This window comes from Myotis yumanensis, unplaced genomic scaffold, assembly GCF_028538775.1.
Source record: "Myotis yumanensis isolate MYYU_CA2020_CCGP unplaced genomic scaffold, mMyoYum1.0.hap1 SCAF_14, whole genome shotgun sequence".
Taxonomy (NCBI): domain Eukaryota; kingdom Metazoa; phylum Chordata; class Mammalia; order Chiroptera; family Vespertilionidae; genus Myotis; species Myotis yumanensis.
In genome coordinates, this window is record NW_027223765.1 from 9412757 (window position 1) to 9432779 (window position 20023).

General features: G+C 50.7%; 1 protein-coding gene across 2 annotated transcripts in view; it reads left to right on the forward strand.

Annotated features, from left to right (window-relative positions):
- Nucleotides 1-20023, forward strand: part of LARS2 (leucyl-tRNA synthetase 2, mitochondrial) — a 97448-nt gene that overhangs the window by 46378 nt on the left and 31047 nt on the right. For both annotated transcript variants that reach the window (XM_070391667.1, XM_070391668.1), the window contains 4 exons: nucleotides 8359-8466; nucleotides 9849-10008; nucleotides 15677-15781; nucleotides 18904-19019. In XM_070391667.1, coding sequence (XP_070247768.1) covers nucleotides 8359-8466; nucleotides 9849-10008; nucleotides 15677-15781; nucleotides 18904-19019 — 489 coding nt within the window. The remainder of the gene's footprint in view (nucleotides 1-8358; nucleotides 8467-9848; nucleotides 10009-15676; nucleotides 15782-18903; nucleotides 19020-20023) is intronic.

Sequence of the window (20023 nt, forward strand, 5' to 3'; positions counted from 1 at the left end):
CGTGTGGGAGGAATCTGTGGGCAGCGCTGGAGGGGAGGGGCATGGAGCCTCACATACAAAAAGTAAAAGGCTCCGAGTGTGGTGGAGCCAGCGCCCGGTTCCCGACAGCAGGTGACACCCGGAAGCGACCTCGGCTTCCCACTTGAGCTTTTCTAATGGATCCGTGGGTTTGATTTCTGCGGCTGCCTCCTGTGGCCCCCGAGGCTGTTTCCTCGCAGGGCCCGGCTCGCGGGCACTATTCCTGGGCTCCTCCTGGTGTTACGATGGACATACCGACGCCCCAATGGTGCGTAGTCCGGCCCACCTTGGTGGTTATAGCTTCCAAGTTTTCAGGAACTCCCTGGCGACTGCTGGGACACGAGCAGGTCCACACCTTCCACTCCTCCCTGCTCGCCCCGATCCGGTCAGTGCTCAGGCCTTTACCTCACCATCTTATTTAACCCTGACATCAGTCCTTTGAGGGCGATCCTCTTGTTAGTCCCATTTTACTGATGAGGAAACTGAGGCTCACACTGCTAATACGCAACAGCACTGGGATTCCAGCCCGAGTGCCTGAGCTCTTAACGGGCAGTCCGTGCCGCGTCTCAGGTCCTCTGAGTTCGCCCATTCGTTCCCCAGATGTTACTGAGTGCCTGGCCAGCCCCCGGGCGAGGTGCTCAGAATACAGAAGAGCACAGCGAGGTCCCTGCTCTTACGGAGCTTGGAGGCTAGTGTGGGAGACAGTGGCGGACGGGAGCAGCCACGGCCCAAGGGATCACGCCACCTGCAGGACAGTGCATGGGAGGCCAGGAGGAGCCCGGGTCTGCCCAGGGGCTGGGAAGGCATCATGGAGGAGGTGAGGAGACAGGGAGTGCCAGATGTCTGCAAGGGAGCGCTCTGTTCCCTTCCAGTCGTGCAGGAAACTCACGCCTCACAGTATTTCTAAGGACAGTTCTGTTGGCCAGAAGCAGAGGGGCAGCCATGAGCCCTTATGAAGTCAGGGGGACGGGAGGTACTATCCCCCCTTCCCTGCCCCCCATGTGTCTCTTGATTTCACCTGTGACCTTGCCGGTGAAATAGAGGTGCTTTGGAAGAATGTACCGGTCCTGTTTGGGCCTGCAAAGAGTGAAGGTAGGGGCTGGAGCGATGGGGAGGAAGGGGAAGTGGGGTGCGAGGCAAGAGCTTGTGGGGAGGCAGAGGAGGAGGATGGAGCAGGAGGAGCAATGGGGCAGGTACATCTCCAGCCCGCGCCCCTGGGGCCTGAGAGTCCCCGGCACTCTGGAAGCCTTGGGCAGCCTGGTTCCAGTCCTGAGCCCGGAGTGGCTCGTGAAAGCGTCTGGCCTTCCCTGGGAAATTGGGCCTGTTCCCTGGCTGTCTCAGACCCGCCCTCGGCCCCGGAACAGAGGCTGGCTCACAGGTACTGCCAGGAAAGGCCTCCAGTAACAGCAACCCTCACCTGCCCCGCCCAGAAAGCATAGCAGATGGACTGGTCAGTGAGGTTGGCGACTTGGCCCCACCCTGCCTCCTGCCTCCAGGAGAGCTGAGGTCCCTGCCTCTGCCGGTGTGTGCAGCCTGGGTCTTCCCATGTGTGCGAACAAGGGCGATATTGGCTGAGGGTGAAAGTTTCTGAGAACCAAGAGGAGCAAGTGAGAAAGGTTTAAGGAGCCGTCAGCTCCTCTGCAGGGTGTTGGGATAAAGGCCGTGAGGACTCGGGCGGAGCCAGATTTCATGTGGTCATGCTCGGGTTCCCTCTTACCAGCCCCGAGGCCTTAAAGCGATTTTGCCTTCATCTCCACCACGTCCCTCGATGGTCATTCTGGGCTGGGGGTGGCCTCATGCCCCCCTCCCCGCCCTTATAACTCCCGAGTGGCAGGGAGCCCCAGCCGCTCAGCTCTGGCCCCGGCTGGCACTTTGAGCCCCGAGTGAGCGTCCTGCCGGAATCACTGTCTCTGCTAGAAACAGCAGAGGCTTCTGTCCTGGGATCGGTTCACGCTCCCTGTCACACGGAGCGAGGGAGCTGTTAGTCTGCTCCTTCTGTGTGATATCTTCTCTCCTCTGTAACCTGCCATTCCAGGATCTTTCCTTTCGTAAGCCTGAGGGTGAGCGCAGTTCACCTTCCATCCTGTCCTGTCCTCTCAGCCCTCCTGGGGGGAAGAGGGACGCACAGGGCACAGGGGGAGCCATCCCCACCAACCCCTCAAGTCCTGGGGATGAGAGTGGGCAGGAGTGGGAGGGGGGGCCAAGACTCAAGGAAAGTAGGTGCTTGAGGCTGACGGTTCCCAGCACGGCCCAGACGAGCAGGGGGCTGCCTAGAGCGGGTCAGGCATGTGTCCCCACCCAGCCCCAGCCAGCAGGAAGCACCTGGGAGCTCCTGCCTGGAAAAGTCACCAGAGTTGGTGCAAGGCTGGGCCTGGCTCTGGGATTAGAAACCTCTGGGGTTTCTAGATGATACAGACGATGAGGTTTCTTCTCCCTAAACGCAGTGCCTTCTGCCCACCTCCGGACATCCGCACCGCTCCCCAGTCACAGCCGCGTGTGGTCTCGATCGGGGCAGCGCTGTGAGCATGGACTCCAGGGGCAGGGAACTCATTAGCCCCTTGTTGGGGGAAGTGGGGCCGCTGGGTGTGCCAGGGAGAGCTGGCGAGTGTCCCCAGTGAGCCTCGCTAGCTCAGGGAGACATTTGGATTTTAAAGCTAGAGGACACTGGAGGTTTCCCTCCCTACAGCTCAGAGTCCCCCAGCTTTTGAATCCCTGTCCTGATCTGAGAAACAAATGGCAGGAACAAAACCCTCATGCCTTTACTGCTGCTCAGAGTTACAACATCAATCCGATGTCTGAAACCAAATTAAAAGAGAGGGATAAGGTGTTGCTTTATTTCAAGCAGCGCACATCCTGTCCTCCTCCCGCCGCCTGAAGCGCTGATTGCCAGCGGAGGTGTCAGAAAAATGACTGAGCCGGCCCATCCCTCATTGTATAACTGAGTCACCCAGACCCCAGGAAAGCTAGGCCGGACCGGAGTCCCCCGGTCCCAGACCTGCGTTCTTCCGCCTGCTCTTGAGCACTGGTTCCCAAGCAACCAAGCGAGACCCTCGTGCAGGAGGCAGACCGTCTGTGTGTGTTGCAGGAAGGCAGGGCCTTAGCCAGGAAATGCACAGAAGGCCGGTAATGGCAAGCGCGGTTTTCTAGTTTGTTCCTGACGGAATGGGCCTGCTGGCCTCTCGGAGCGGGAGCTGGGTCATGTTCTGCAACGCCCCAACGCCCTGTCCTCCGCCCCAACGCCCTGTCCTTATCCCGGGGCCTTCGGGGAGCAGGAGACTGAGCCGGTGGTCACCGCTGCTGTTAAGGAAACAGTCACAACAGATACGTATGGCTCCATATTACGTTGTTTTGTTTTCAAAGTAAGTCTGCTCTTCTAGAAAGGGACCATGTCCCACAGCACCTTCCCATGTCTCTGTGGTTTGCTGACTATTCCAGGTGGTCAGCTCTAGTATCAGCTTTGCTCAAAATAGAGACTTGATCATTTCCAGGACTGTGATAAGTTACAAACCTTGGTCAAATGCAGGCTCTAGTTAAAAAGAATATTTTAAGAGCATGGCCTTACCTGTGTAAGAACGTGTACACAGGCACACACACGCCTACTGTATTTGTTCAGTTCTAACACCATTGGTTTTAGATGTTATGCTCCACGGAGAAATAAAAATGCTGTCAATCAAAGACACTATTGACTGCAAGACACGGCCCCGTTTCAGAGCTTGTGGGGAAACGTGCATCTTAGCGTCAGTGGAAGACGGGAGCAAGTAGGCTGGGAGGTACAGAATAAAATATTAATGGTGGTCACCCTGGCTGCTTCAGTTGACTTGTGTAACATCCTTTCTGTCTTTTCCAAAATTTCCATGATGACTTGTCATTTTGAGAACCACAAAACCAAGCAGCCTAATAGCTGGGTTGCGATGGCCTTGGTTTACACGTCTTCAGACCCGAGAGTCTGGGAAAGGATGGTCTTATGTTCTGGAAGCTTTACATTTGTAGGCAGGCTTCCAAGCTCAAGGCAATTGAGCAGCTTGTCCCCTGGGATGGCTGTCTCCACTTTTTTCTTTCCCGGAACAGAGCTGCCCTTTCAGGCCACGAGGGGGTGCAGGCACAGCCTCCCTCCGTCCTGGGTGCCACGGGCAGTGAGATGAGGTGGTGGCCTCTGGGAATCGGAAGCTGGCTCATCAGACAGGTGGCTCTGTCGTTGGGAGGGCTTGGCCTCCGTCTTTGGCGTCGTTAGGAGGGTGGTGGTGACATTTCAGAACCTCCAGCACTGTCTCCTGGAAGTCAGTGGTCTTAGAACAGTCCTGCCGCTGACAAGGCGGTGGGAAGGGGTGGGAAAGGCTGGTAAGTGTGGCCATCGTGAATACATGGCTAGGTGGGTACGCTGGCTTCCAGGGTTCCTTCTGCACGTGCTCTCCCACAGAGCACGCACTCGGGCCACCCCGACGGCCCCACCCAGAAGGCACATCCATCCTCCCAGCCGCTGGGAAGCTACACGGTAACACTTTGGCGTGGCTCTGAGATGCGCGCTTGCTGTCCATGTGGGCTGGTGGGCGCCTCTTGTCCTTTGCCCCTGCCACCCCTCGAGCCTGCGCCTGTGGCCCAGGCTCACCTCATTAGCAGGATTCCTCACTTACTCGTGGCTGTTGCCCTTCTGGGTTAGTAGCCCCTCACTGGGACTGGCACTCTTGGAGAGCCAACCGGGCGGGGCTCGGGGTTGGCTGGAGGGGGTCGATGGGGGATAAAGAGGGGACATATGTAATACTTTCAACAACAAAGATTCTTAAAAAAAGAGCGAACTGTATTTGTAAATAAATCTTTTGCACCGAGAGTCACAACAAATGGATTTCGCTAGACATACATAAAACATTTCAGAAGAGAAGTTAGCACAGGGCTGTCAGAGGGAGGTAAACATCCAGCCAAATGAGATTTTTAATGGATAAATCTTTGTGCCTAACTTCCTGCAGGGGAATGAGGCTAGGATGAGAGAAGGTTTATTCCTCTAGCATATTCTAGAGAGGATATCTAGAGTGTTAAACATCTTACTGCTTTCGGAATTGATTTTCCTTTATTAGAACTCAAATATACACTGTGCTTTTAGAGTGAATGCACCGAAATGATTTTTTAAAGAAGAATAAAGAAATCTTGGCAACAAGAAAACGTTTTAGAAAAAACATACAGATTGTAATGCAAAATTAATTGCTAATCAAACCACACTGATTCAGAAGGAGGCTAAGTGTTAAGCTTTTAAAAAGTACCCGTTTTAATTAAGTCTCCCCATTTCATCTTGTCTCTTTCATTCTGTCTCAAATCTATGCCCAGCTCTCCAGGTCCTGGCTTTGCAGCCTCTCCCTCTCCCGTGGGAGCTAATAAATCTAAGCTAATGGTCTTAAAAGGTCTGGATTTCTCATTTTGCTTACATTTGTTCATCCAAGGTCTTCTGAAATGTATCATGTTTTAAAAGCCACTTCTAGAATCCTCACTTGTGGTCCCATTGCATGTGGTGGTTAATGCGTTAGCACACACACGGTCTTCCCTAGGGAAGTAATGACTTATTTCTGGCCTTATTTCAGTGTCTTTGAAGAAAGAGTGGCCCTAGCTGGTTTGGCTCACTGGATAGAGCGTTGGCCTGGGGACTGAAGGGTCCCAGGTTCGATTCTGGTCAAGGGCATGTACCTTGGTTGCAGGCACATCCCCAGTAGGGGTTGTGCAGGAGGCAGCTGATCGATGTTTCTCTCTCATCGATGTTTCTAACTCTCTATCCCTCTCCCTTCCTCTCTGTAAAAAATCAATAAAATATATTTAAAAAAAAAAAAGAGTCTGATTGGCCAGGTTATAGCTAATCCTCTTTTTATCCTCAGCTTTTCATTTTAATCTTCCTCTTTCTTATTCCTGATTATATTTTGTGTTACGAAAGCCTCTTTTGATTGGATGTGGGCTTCAGCCTGTCTCCTTCTACTTCCTGTTCTTAAACATGGGCTCATAAGTCAGACTCGGTAATATGCAGTTCAGTTCAACTCCTTACAGCATCCTCATCCACATGGTACATTCAGGGCCGCAGGGGCCGTGTTTGCAGACCGATCGCAACTAAGTGATTATGAGGCCTTTTTGTAAACCACAGGATTTCTCTAAATGCTCAACAATAGCCACAATAATGTGGCTTCAGATGAGCATTAAATGCAGGAATTATTTGTAAAGCATGCGAGAAGCCCACTTATATCATTAATTTCTAGGTTTTACATGTGGAAGATGTTATCTTTTGTTTAATTTACCTAAAGAGACCAGGAAACTGAGCACAGTTTATCTGATCGGAAGACTTAGATCATTCGTGATATTGGGCTGGCATTGACTTGGCTGAGTGAGCCATTTTTCATTTGTTAAATGAAGGAGCTGAATAAACGAATGGCTTCCAGATTGAGGGGCTCAGAGAGAGCACAGGCCATCTCCCAGCATAGCTCGGCTTTCGGCTCTCACATGCTGGGTTCCCTCCATTTTACCTGAAAAGGCATTTACTCGATAGCCCTTTAAAAAAGAGTCTCAAAACCTGCTCTCTCCCAAGGTATTTGGGTTCTGTGAACCAGTAAGATTTCCATAATTCCAGGTTGGCCAGGGTGGGGGAGGGAGTCGCTGCCAAGTGTTTGCCAAATGTAAGGGCATGAAAGGAGCTGAATCCCGTGTACTACCACTGTCATTGCAACACCAAAGAAGGGAGGCAGGCTGTCATGTCAACGAAAACCTAAATCAGACAAACAAACAAATAAAAACAGGTCTTTAGACCAAACAACTGTAGGTCTCTGAATACTCACCACCTTCTTGTTCTGGTGGAGCACGGCCAGCCCCGGGATGAGGGAGAGGCTGCTCAGAGCAGGTGTTCATCAAAAACCAGCCCTGAATAATGCTCATTTCTCAGTGGGGACTAAAGAGGGCTTGCTGGGTTATTCTCAAGATGTTGATTTCATTTGGTTTCTTTTTAAATTGCTTTCGTTTTTAAAAAAATTTCATAAATTTGGTAAGGCATTAAGCAGGAAGGTTTTTCTCTCTCCCATAATTAGCATATCAAAATATTCCCATTTCATTCTAGTTCAATCTTTTGTCCTCTCTGAGACCTGAATATTTTAAGCAAAGCACCTCCACAAGAAGTCTCCCAGCCTAGCCCTAGACAATGCAACCTAGAGGAAAACTCACCCAGAGGGCTTATCAGCGAGGCTCAGCAATGCAGGGGGCGGAGAGGCGTCAGGTGCTGTCACAGGTTTTATTTTTATTTTATTTTATTATTTAAGGTATTACAAATAGTAGTACATATGTCTCCTTTCCCCTACCATTGACCTCCCCTTGGCCTCCCCTACCCACCCCTCTCCCCACCCCCCACTCTCCCTCTCCCCTCCAGTGTCTTGTGTCTGTTGGTTGTGCTTATATGCATGCATACAAGTCCTTCAGTTGATCTCTTATTCCCCCCAACCCTCCCCTACCTTCCCGCTGTAGTTTGACAGTCTGTTCGATGTTTCTTTGCCTCTATCTATTTTTGTTCAACAGTTTATAACGTTCTTTATAGTCCACAAATGAGTGAGATCATGTGGTATTTATCTTTCACTGACTGGCTTATTTCACTTAGCATAACTGAGCAAGATTTCCTTGTGCTCCTCAGGACAACGAGCAATTAAAAACCTATGACAGCAAATGGTAAGCTGTCATAGGTTTTAAATTGTTCGTTGTCCTGAGGAGCACGAGGAAATCTTGCTCAGTCACTCCCCGTCCCGCCCAGGATGTGAATCATCCCTTTTGTCCAACGCTGTATACGCTACCTGCCCGCTAGTCACTTAGCAGCTCAGATACCAGAGAGGCCCACATTCAACTTTTATTGTTAAAATTGTTCTACTTTAATATTAGTTATTGTTGTTAGTCTCTTCCTATGCTGATTTAGTAACTAAACTTTATCATAGGAATGTACACATAGGAAAAACCATAGTATATATTGGGTTCTGCACCATCTGCGGTTTCAGGCATCTACTGGGGTCTTGGATCGCATTCCCCACGGATAAGGGGTAGTGACTATATTTTACCTTCATGTCAGGGGCTCTGGCACATCCTGCTTTGCATGTGTCCAGGCCCCCAATGAATAGAGACATTGGCCGGACCCATCGCATGAAACTTGAGTCCTGATGAGCAAGCGCCTCTGCTTCTCACCTCTGTTGGGCCCCTCTGATTGGCAGACGAACAAGAAGAGGCCTAATTCCTGAGCCTCCCCCCATGTCCCTCCCTTTCCCCCAGTCCTTCCTCAGCAAGCCCCGAATCATTCACTTTCCCAAACCTGTGCATCTCGCTCTCCGTTCTCTCTCATCCCTACAGGCCATGCGGGACGCGTTGGCAGACCTCCCGGAGTGGTATGGAATCAAAGGCATGCAGGCCCACTGGATCGGGGACTGTGTGGGCTGCCACCTGGACTTCACCTTAAAGGTGAGCGGCGGAGCCTTCCCAGCAGTCAGTGCTGGCCAGGCGCTCTGCTCTGTTGCAACCCCTTGACCAGCCCAGCACCTGGGGCTCCACGGCAGCATGTCCAGCAGAAAGAGCGCGAGTCCCACCCATAATTTCAAATTTCCCAGTAGCCACAACCTTTACAGTGCAAAGAAACAGGTGAAATTAATTTCAATAGCATGTTCTATTCGACCCATTCTATTCAAAATGTTACTGTTTCAAGATGTGAGCAATTTAAAAAAAAATATGAAGTGTTTAACTATTGTTAACACTCCTGTTTCAGTACCAAGTCTTCAAATCCTGCTGTTGTCCTCTTACGGCACCTACATTTCAAGTGCTCGTGGCTGCACGTAGCTCTGGCTACCACGTTGGACAGCACAGATCTAGAGGGTATTCTGTTGGGTCCATGAACTCCCTGAAATTAAGTGCAGAATGTGTGTGTGGGCACTTCCTAGGAAGCCGGTCCACAGCTCTCACTGTATCCTCAAGGGGGTTCATGTCCCAAAACAGGGAGCCGAGGCTAACGAACGCACGTACTACACAGACGTGAAGCTGTTAGGGTCTGGGCTTCCGCAGGGTCCACAAGAGGGGACCTTCCGAAGGTCACTGCCAAAGGCCCACCTGCCCTGGAAGGTCCCCTCGAACTGTCCTCTTTGTCTCTGCTGGCTGGAAAGTTGTTCTGTTGCCATTTCCTGCCTGGGTGTTCTTTTTTATCCTTCTGATGTTGCCTCCTCCATCAAGACCTGTCTGCCCAGTTCATTTAGCTCCAAACCCTTCCCTCACCTCAGTCCAATCAAAACCTTAGAGGGGCCAGCAGCCGGGAGACAGAGTTGACCCACCTTTCCAGGCTCCTTCCTCCTGACAGCCCTGGCTGGTGTCCACTGACCACCCGCTGCCTGTCGCTGAGCTCACCATTCCGGTGCCATGTCCTCACCCACGTGACCAGCTCACTCCGGCCTCAGACCTGGGAGCCCCCATCAGACAGAGGGTGTGTGCTTTAAAAACTTTGAAAATCAGACCCTGATATGGGCGTTTGCTTCTACTGCTTTTCCGAGCAGGTGGTGAGATTTCCAGCTGTGACAGCATCTCTCTGAGCATGCTCTGACCATCTTCGATCCGGGCCCAAGTGGGCCAGCTGGTGGGCACCAGGCAGGGCTTCCAAAGGAGGAGCTGTGATCCTCCTCTTCCGCCCTCCTCTGCCCCTGCTGGGTCCATCTCTGACCCCCCGTCCCTGGGGCTGTGGCCAGAAGCTGGCCCCACTATTTGCGGTTGAAGGGGTGGGGAGAAGGGGCTGAGGTTGGGGAGCACAGTAGCCCAGAGGGAGGACTGAGAAGGGAATGACTACTCTGCTCTCCCCCTGGCAGGTGGACGGGCAAGTCACAGGAGAGAAGCTGACCGCCTACACGGCCACCCCCGAGGCCATTTATGGCGTGTCCCACGTTGCTGTCACTCCCGGCCACAGGCTCTTACACGGGCACAGCCCTCTGAAGGAAGCCTTGCAGAAGGCGCTGGTCCCTGGCAGAGGTGAGTTGACAAGTTGAGGCTAAGACGGAGGAGGATCATGTCTTATATTATGCCTCACAGCGTTTCGAAGTTCACTGTCTTTCACATGTCATCTGTGGGATTTGTCTTCACCTCGGCCTGACTTCTTAGTTTTTTATTTTAAGGCATGAGGATTACAAAAGAGCTTTGAACATGTGAAGTTGCTCCCCTGGCTTCACTTTGAGCTACTAGATTGTATGCTTCTTGAGTTTCTGTCGGGAAGCTCAACGCATTCCCTTTAAATAGAATCTGGATCTACAGCTCTTTTCTGATAGGAATAGAATCTTCTGCTTCATTAATAATTCCGTCATCAAATAAAACTGTACACACAGGGGCAGGAAGGAAGCCACAGAACGGGAGGCAACATTTTCAACAACTTAATTTTATTACTTTAACAGATTCACATAGTAATCTGAGCAGATGAGCAGAGTCCTGCTCAGCAGAGCTCTTGAGTAACTGGACCGAGCGGACCTGCAGTTGGCATAGTGAATATGCTTGGTCAGTGAGGATTTGGGGGGTGCCACTGCGTTGGGGCCTGTGGCTGCCAGCCAGCAGCCACCTCTGGCTAACCCAGAGGGAGAGGGGAGCCTCCTGGAGGCTGTGGGGAGCTTGCTGACCAGAGGAACCCCTAGAGAACCAGTCTGGAAGAGGACTTGGACCGGCAGCCCTGCGAGCTTGGGCAGCAGGAATTAGTTCTGTCTCTTGAACTGCGGGAATCTTCAGGCCCTCGCGCTCAGGGCTTGAGGCACGTGGTTCAGGACTCCGCTGCAGGGAAAGGTGTCTGATCAGTATCACGGGGGTCCCTGGCCTTTTTCGTGGCCAAGGGAAGGCCAGGGACCTTCCCTGATAAACCACCAAGACTACCCAGTGAGGAAGGTGGGGTCTGCAAAACAAACCCAGAGGCTCTTCCCAGAGGAAGGGGAGATGGATCCTGGCCGGCGGAGGAATGGATCAGAAGGTCGTCTCTGGAGAAATGTAAATATTTCTGTAAAAATATTTCTAGAGTAGCAACTGCAACACACAGTCAATCACTGGGATCTGTTTGACTTATTTAACTAAAATGTTTTGGACGGTGATACAAAGCTTTTATATTTTATTTTTTATATTTTTATTGATTTCTTACAGAGAGGAAGGGAGAGGGGGAGAGAGTTAGAAACATCGATGAGAGAGAAACATCTACCAGCAGCCTCCTGCACACCCCCTACTGGGGATGTGCCCGCAACCCAGGTACATGCCCTTGACCAGGAATCGAACCCGGGATCCTTCAGTCCGCAGGCCGACGCTCTATCCACTGAGCCACACCGGTCAGGCTCAAAGCTTTTATATTTTAATTGCTCTTCTTTAGGTAACCAGAATGAAAGACTTCCTGACATCAGGTTGGAAGGATAGACGATGTCATCCCAGCTCAGATTTCCTGATCGTTTACGTACAGCCTTCGAGCCAGGGTGCAAGGCAGGGACCACTGACCGAGAGCCCGCCACACGCCAGGCACTCGGGGACACAGAGATGACCGTTCACAGGGGTCATGGTGGAGGCGGCCAGATGCGTGTGTCGTCCACTCTGGCACAAGACACAGATAACTCGGTCTCGTCTCTTTTGCTGTTTTATATTGAATTCGAGAAATGACTCTCTTGAGTTGAAATTTCAGTGTGTGCTCGTAAAGTCCATTGTCCCTATCTCTCTTTTATTTTTCTGTTCAAAAAAATTGGGACCCTTTCAACTGTTCACTTTCAAAGGAAAACTCATAATTTTACTTCTAGCGCATTTTGAGGTTCCTCGGGGCCCTGGTGGTTGAATGATACCTAATACTGAAAAACTGAACAATGTAAGCATCTAGCCTTTAGGTTTGTTTTCTTCTGGTTTATTTGGGGACACAGATTAAGAGGAGGTGATATTACTAGGGGATCCGTGAGCTGGCAAGTTACCAGAGAAGGAATCCTGACGTGAGGAGCGCTACGTACATTGAAAACATTTTCATGTGCATTTGCAAATGCAGAGAGCAGCGTATTTGTGATCATTTGGGAATCAGTGCGTCCCATTGTTTCATTTTGGCACCGAATGACTCGTTAGCTTCGTTCCCCCCCCTGTTTCTAATAATCCCTGAAATAATTCCAACTGGAACATTGCACTTGGCTCTGAATTTTCCAATTCTCATTTTCAGAGTGGAGTTATTCTTTATGCAGATATCAGTTTATTCAAAGTCCCTAGGTTAATTTGCACCTGCTGTGGCGTTCGTCACTTAAGGCCAAATTGCTTGGAGTAGGATGCAGTTTTCCCAAAAGGTGAATTAGAATGACCGTGTGAATGTGGCTCTAGGCCTCCCTTGGCCTTTGAGGCTACTCCTTAAACCTGAACGTTGCCATTTGCTGCTGGGGTCCAACCCCAGCAGGTCCAGGGGTCCCCAAAGGTGTGGACGGAGACAGCGTTCAGTTGATCAGCAGCCTAGCCAGGATCTCTAGCCAAGTTCTGGTCAGGATCTCCAGTGAAGTTCTGGTTAGGATCTCCAGCCAGGTTCTATGTCCATGTTCTCTCGCTAGGTTCTCCAGCCAGGTTCTAGCCTGGATCTCCAGTCAGGTTCTGTCGCCAGGTTCTCTAGCCAGGTTCTGTCGCCAGGTTCTCCAGGCAGGTTCTATTCAGGTTCTCCAGCCAAGTTCTGTAGCCAGGTTCTGTCCAGGATCTTTTGCCATGTTCCCTCACTAGGTTCTGTCTCTAGGTTCTGTCTCTAGGTTCTGTCTGTAGGTTCTGTGTCCTGTTGTCTTGTTACATCTGTATTTATACCAGTTGATTCCAATCCTATCAATCTCTATTCCAAAGGTTAGGGCGTTTCTTATTTCCATTCCAAGGAGTAAAGATTATGTAGCTTAAGTGTGATTGTTTGTAGTTAAATTGATTAACTACCCGCCTGGCACTTAGTTAAGGGGTTTTATCCCCTCCCTAACTTCAGGGAAAAATCCCTACCTGGGGAAACAACCTTTCTCGGAGAGGTGACCTTGGTTAAAACACATGGCACTAAGGAGAGCAAACATATTAAGAACAATATGCTATATATGCCAGGTCCCTTGAAACATATGCTGTGCAGATGTTTCTTTCCTGCAGCGACTGTGTCAAGCAGCAAGGATGGACCGGCTCCCGGCAATTTGCCATCACCAACTGGCTCGGGTTGCCAGGCGGCTCGGTTTTTCCTCGGATGTCAGGTTTTGTGGGTTCCGAGTGCTAGCGCGGTGACCACTGAAAGTCATGGCAGCTCACGGTTGTGACTGGCTCTAAGGGGGTGACACACTTGGACAGGGTGGCGCTGGGCTGGCAGAGTGGAGGCAGCAGTGCCCGCTTCCCCATCCACTAAGAGCAGGTGAAGACCGAGTAACAGTGGTCATCAGCATGGGGGCGGGGCAGAACAGCTCTGGGAGCTACTGGAAGGTGGCAAAGTCAGACACAGCTTTCTGATTTCTGACTTGGGTTGCTGATGTTATTGATTATTGACTAACAGGGCTGTTGGGCACAGATTCCTTTAAGAAGGCAGAAAAGTGAGGTCCCTCCCTGTAGAGTTCTTACAGCCGAGTTTGCTGACCACTTCTGACTGAGTCATGTTACATGAGCCCTGACTTAATGGGAACTAGGAGCCATGAAAAGCATCATACAACAGATGGACATATTTCGGGGGTCGCTGGGGAAGCGGATAGAGATGAGCCAAAGAACTTGTATGCAGATATGCATAACCCATGGACAGACAATAGTACAGTGAAGGTGGGGTGGCGGGGGCGGGAGTAGGGTCGGAGGGGGTCAGTGGGGAAAAAGGGACATCTGTAATACTTTCAACAATAAAGATAAGGGTTTTTTTAAAAAGCATCGAGAGGGAACTACGGGCAGCGTTCTAGAAGCTGTCCTGGCTTCTGGACGCTTTCCCTACATTCCTGATATTAAATTATTCAGACCCCGGGGCTTCGGAACCACACATTCCAGCTCTGAGTCACCAGTGGCCTGCACAAGGCAGGTTTTTGCCAAGAGGGTAAATGAAGTCTCCCTCAAGGGCTGTTACTGACGCAGAGCCCCGAACGCTGAATAATTAATTGCTCACTGTCGAACTCCTCCCTCCACGGCGGCAGCATGGGGTTGGTCTGTTCTTTAACCAAACTGTCTCTGCTAGTTTCCGGGCGGTGGCAGGGAGGGGAGAGCTGCTGTGCCCACACACCCTGCAATAAACAAAGTCACCAGGTACCTTTGCCCTGGACCTCTCGGAAGCTCTGCTGTGCTGATGTGCGAGACAAGGGCCTTGGAGAGGAAGCCCTGGTCACACTAGTGGCCACAGACCCCGCCTCCACAGACTGCCCCTGGGGATCCCTGCGCGGGCACCCCCTGCTCTGCTGGACACTGGAAGCGTGAGGGAGTGAAGGACCTGCCCTCGGCAGTGGGGGCCCTAAGCAGAGGGCGCCCTTCTGCCCGGAATGTCCCCACTGTAATCACTAGTGTCACGTCACCTACCTGCCTACCTGCCTACCCGCAGTGGGCCGCGCCTCAGTTGCTTTGGGTCTCTCCGTGATTTCCTTGCCTTCCTGCTTCACGCCACCGGCACAGGATTGAGGAGAAATACGGGAAAACTAGACCTGATCAAGAACTTCAGACTTGAGTTTTGTTCTTTTGAAGAAACAGATTTTGACCAGGAGTGGCAAGCATGCAGGTTTCTGCTGTGTAATCCTTGCATATCTGCTGACATTAAGTTTAAAGACCAATTGTTTTTCTCATTGAAAAACTGTCATAACAGAATTTTTATGTAGAAGATGAAAAAAAATCCAACCATTTAATAAAGAAGCTCAAGTGAACTGACTACTTGAGTTCCTCCTCTCGCCCCTTCTTCCTTTGGGTCTTTATTCGTGTTTCCAGTCCCATGTGTATGCAGTGAAGGTTGGTGTGCGTGTGGCTTGTCGCCCTGCTGCAGCAGTTGTAACCAGCTTCCTTTAAGACAGACAGTTTCAAATGAAGTGCTTGATAATGACCACATGAATATCTTCGCAGCTGAGCCAAGGATATTATGATTACATTTTCCTTTTTATATAACTTTCTGTTTTTCCTGAAGTTCACTATGTTCTCATTTTATTCATTTGCTTTGTGTTCTTTGAATTGCTAAAGCTTCCCACACCCTCCCAGAAGCTCTTTAAAACTCCTCTCGGTACAGTTTTCTGTATGTTCCAACCTGTATTGGTTCCCCCTCTACCCTGAAGAGGCTGCCTGGGGCCCTCCGGGCCTCTGCTGCACCCTGTCCTCCTAGGACTTCCCTCTGCCTTTGTTCTGCAAATAACCTACCTCTTTCCTTCTTGGGTACCACAGGTAGATTTCTGTGTTGCTCATTCAACAGAATATTGGGGTGTTTTTCAAAAGGAAAAGGGGGGTGATGGAGTGTGTCTTTTCTCCTCCGTGTGGAAAGTAAAAATGCCATTTTCACTTCTTTGGTTATGAGCATGGATGAACATTTTCATGTATTTGTTTAGTCTTTTGATTCCCGCTGGTGTGAATTATCCATTAAAACCTTCAAAGAAGAAATTCTTGGACAATTAGCACAAAACAGGGACGTTCTAAGGCTTATTTTTCTCGCCTGTCTCCCCTGAGCTCCAGGCGGCCCCTGACTGTACCCACAGTTCTCCACTCTCATTTTCAGATTGCCTCACGCCCGTGACCGCTGTGAACATGCTCACCCAGCAGGAGGTCCCTGTTGTCATCGTGGCCGATGCTGAATTTGAGGGCTCTCTGGATTCAAAAATAGGTAAGTAGCTATTCAAATGTAGTTGGGGTCATGTATTATCAGGCTTAAAGTAAAAATACTGAGACTGTCGAATCCCAGAGGGAAGATGAGAGAGGATGGGTGGGTGGGAAGTGATTAACCGGAGAACTTGTATGCATATATGCATAACCCATGGACACAGACAATAGTGTGGTGAAGGCCTGGTGGGGTGGGGGCAAGGGCAGGCTAGAAGGGGTCAATGGAAGCGGGGGGGGGGGGGGGGACATATGTAATACTTTCAACAATAAAGATTTAAAATTCTAACCTGTTGCCGTCAAATGAAAGAGCTGACTGTTGGTGCCATAATCCGTTTTGCCTCTTTGTAGAAGTGAATGCCCCCCCTTCATTTAATCACTCTTATTTAAGAACTACATTTTGAAAACGTCAGGTATATCGCACCTTGCTAGTTGCTATTGAGAATAGTCAGAGCTGTCTGGCCCGAGGATCTTTCCAGCAGACCTAGTTGGTGAGACGTGTACCTACAACGTGGGGAACAGAACAGCTCGGGCGAAAATCCCATCTCAGGTCTCAGAACCCATGGCAGCTTCCGAGATGGGGTTCCACACACACACCATCCACGCGGGCTGGGGTTTTGGTGAGGGCTTTGAGGAGAGGGGAGCTTGAGCCGTTCAAGAAAAGGATCATGAAACAGCAGCACAATGGAAGGCATATTTAGAATGGTAAGATGGGTATCCTGGTCAGCCTTACTCATCGTGAGCATTCTGTGCTTTTGGTTTTTTTTTTATTATGTTTTGATTGATTTTTTAGAGAGAGAAGAAGGGAGAGGGAGAGATAGAAACATCGATGAGAGAGAAACATGGATCAATCGGCTGCCTCCTGCACGCCCCCTACTGGGGATTGAGCCTGCAACCCGGGCATGTGCCCTGACCAGGAATCAACCAGTGACTTTTTGGTTCAGGGGTTGACACCCAACCACTGAGCCACAGTGGCTGAGCCATGAGCGTTCTAAACGATCGCATCCAACAGGAAGTCTTGGGAGGAACCAAGGACACGGCCTCAGACAGTCCACCCGAGGGCTGCCCTCACGCCTCTTTCCACGTCCCTATTGTAGTTGGGCTGGTCTCCGGAGTGCCAGACCCTGCAGAGAAAGCTATTTCACTCTGTTTCCTGGCACACAGAGAAAATAGCATTTCTTATCAAATCATGTTTTTCCGCACAGTTCTCAGATTCCTTTCTGACAAAGTGACTTGAAGAAACACCCACACAGAACGCAGCTATTAAGCCGTTCAGGGCATTCTCTTCTGACAGCTGAAGCCTAGAAAACGTGTTAAAGGAAATATCTCCTCCTTTTATGAGTTTTATCATTAGTAAAATTCATTAAGACAACTGGCCACGATAAACAATAACGGCAGCGCTTGCTGCATGGCTTTTTTTTTTTTTTTTTTGTATTTTGAGTCAAAGTACTCACATACACTGAGTGTCTGAAAGAAAAAACATCTGATATTTTAGGTCTGTTGGGAAAATCATTTCTCCTGTGTTGTCTTGATTTCCCACAGTTACATAACTAACATTTTCTGAGTTATTGCCTCTTGCCCTCCAAGAACTGAAACAGAAATCCAACAAGAGATGAAGCGGTAATTTTGCCGTCTCACCTGCATTTCACAAACAGTGCCGTGTCCTGAGCCCACGTGGCCAGCACCATGGCCAGCACCCCGGCCCAGCAAGCGCATTCTTCACGTGGTCAGATACATTCCCTGGCACAGCACCTGCACGCGAGCCTTGCTCCAGCCGCTCCGGCCCGCACACGTGGGATAATGACTCTTCCCTTCTTGACCACGAGCACGTCATTGCTCGCAGTGTGTCCTCACCCGCCAGGAGCTTTCAGGTTCCAGTGTAAACGTTCATTTGCTTTAGGAGGTGCTGTCTGTCAGTAATCTCATCGGGAACAGGAGCCACGGAGCTTCCATCTCACAAGGAGCTTGCGAGCGAGTCTCTCGAACATGACTTCACCCTTGTAGGCCAGGGCTCTGGAGAGGCCGTTCTGGAAATCTGACCTGAGTGTTAGGTGTGTTTCCCGTAGCTTTGTCTCATTTGCTACAAGATGTGTTGGGCCCACGAGGATGTCGGCAGTTGTGACCGTTGTCCCTACAGCTGGAGTTCTCAGCCAGGGGACATTTGGCTACCAGGGGACACCTGGCCATTGTAGGGACATTTTTTTGTTTGTCACACCTGGGGCAGTGCTGCTGGTAGAGGCCAGGGATGCTGCTCCCACCGGCCCTCCACAGTCAGCTGAAATACCTGTTTTTATGAACCGCTGACGCCCAAACAGCAGGCCATGGCCATCTGGAGGGGTGATTAACTCATGCCGACTCCATCTCCTCAGGGGTGTGTGGGTTGAAGAATAAATGTCTATTCACAATGTGCTCTCGCCTCTGGGAACGGAGGAGTATGAAAAAACAGTTCCAGCTTCCGGCTCCTGGCTGCGTGGATTTCTCCAGGTGCTGGGCAAAGCGGGAGGAGTCAGCCTGCCTCTCCGAGAGCACACTGTCCTCTGTCACCGAGAGGGTTCAGCGAAGAGCCCCCTCTCCCCCGCCGACTTGTGACGTACTGTTTCAGTGGCAAAAAGCACCCCAAGTTGTGTATTTTTAAAGTATATTTTTTATTTACTTGAGAGAGAAGAAGGGAGAGGGGGAGAGAGATAGAAGCATCAGTGATGAGAGGGAATCATCGAACGGCTGCCTCCTGCACGCCCCCCACTGGGGATGGAGCCGCAACCCGGGCAGGTGCCTGACTGGGAATCATACCGTGACCTCCTGCTCATAGGTCAGCGCTCAACCACTGAGCCATGCTGGCCAGGCCCAGGTTGTATATTTTAGAATTACAACTATTTTTGAAACAAAACTGAGCAAAGGAAGAAGACTAAAAGGAAACAGTACCGAGATGGTGGCCGGGTTGCTAGGGCGGTGGGTTTCTCCAAGAGGGTGCCCCTTTCTCCAGCGAGTGTGGGAGCTTCTGTAGCTTCCGTAATGAAAAGAGGCAGCGTCTCCCTGAAGAAGCTGAAGCCGTGTCGGTGCTGTTGATTGTTTTGTGGTTTGGGCCTTTGCAAAGGAGGCGTTTTGTGTCCTTTCTTCCCCGCTCCACAGGCATTCCCTGCACCAGCTCGGAGGACACCGTCACAGCCCAGACCCTGGGCCTGTCCTACTCTGAAGTCATCGAGACGTTGCCAGACGGCACGGAGAGGCTGAGCGGCTCCGCTGAGGTGGGTGCCTGTGGCCTGGGCCTGAGGACTGACTTCTAACTTTGTGACCTTGACACGAGTCTGAGGCGACAGTTGCCTTTGGTGCCAAGTACAGCCTGCCACTTCACTCATCCCCGCACCAGCAGTCTTGCAGCCTCCTTTTTAAGCTGTGAAAACAAAATGATATTCTTTTTCAAGGTCTAGAGGTTTCTCTACTCTAAGTCGAACCCAATTCTACAATAGTATGGTTATCACAGTAAGGTGGCTTCGTGTCGGGACTCTGCTGCGTGAAAAAAATGACCTCTTCCAGGAAATTGCTTTCGCTCATGAGCTTCTGGAATGTAAAAACAGTGATGCGTGGAGATAGACTTTCTTTTTTTGTTTGTTTTTAGACAGAGAGAGAGGAAGCAGGAGAGAGAGAGAGAGAAACATCAATTTGTTGTTCCACTTATTTGTGCATTCATTGGTTGCTTCTTGTAGGTGCCCTGACCAAGGATCAAACCCAGCTGAGCCACCCGGCCGGGGAGGAATGTAGACTTTCTGAGCATGTGCACCCCAGTCATGTATGACAGTGGAGTGGGAGTAGGAGACATGGAGGATGCCTCCTAGAGTGGACTGGGTCCTGGGGGAGAGCTCTGTACTCCAGGGGACACTTCCGGCCCTCCCTGGAAGGAGCTGCCCTTGACCAACATGGCTGTACTCCCTTATTCCTTTGCCTCGTGACCGTGAGCTGCTCAAGGGCAGACAGATGGGACCTATCTGGGTGCCCCCAGTGCCGAGCACAGGCCTATCCGATTCCAGGGCACCCACAGGGCCGGTTCTCCTCATTCCTTTCCTTCTCTGAAAGGCGTCAGGTGAAAGAGAGTTCCTCTTTTCTGCTGTCCGGGCTCTGCCCTGTGTCTACAAAATGGAAACGTTTAGGTACAAAAGGTGCTTCTGGTTCTCCAAGCTGGGCCCATCCCTTCCCTGCTTGGCAGCACTCCTGCTTTGGGGGAATACTGCATTTTTCTCTCCTGACTGCCTTT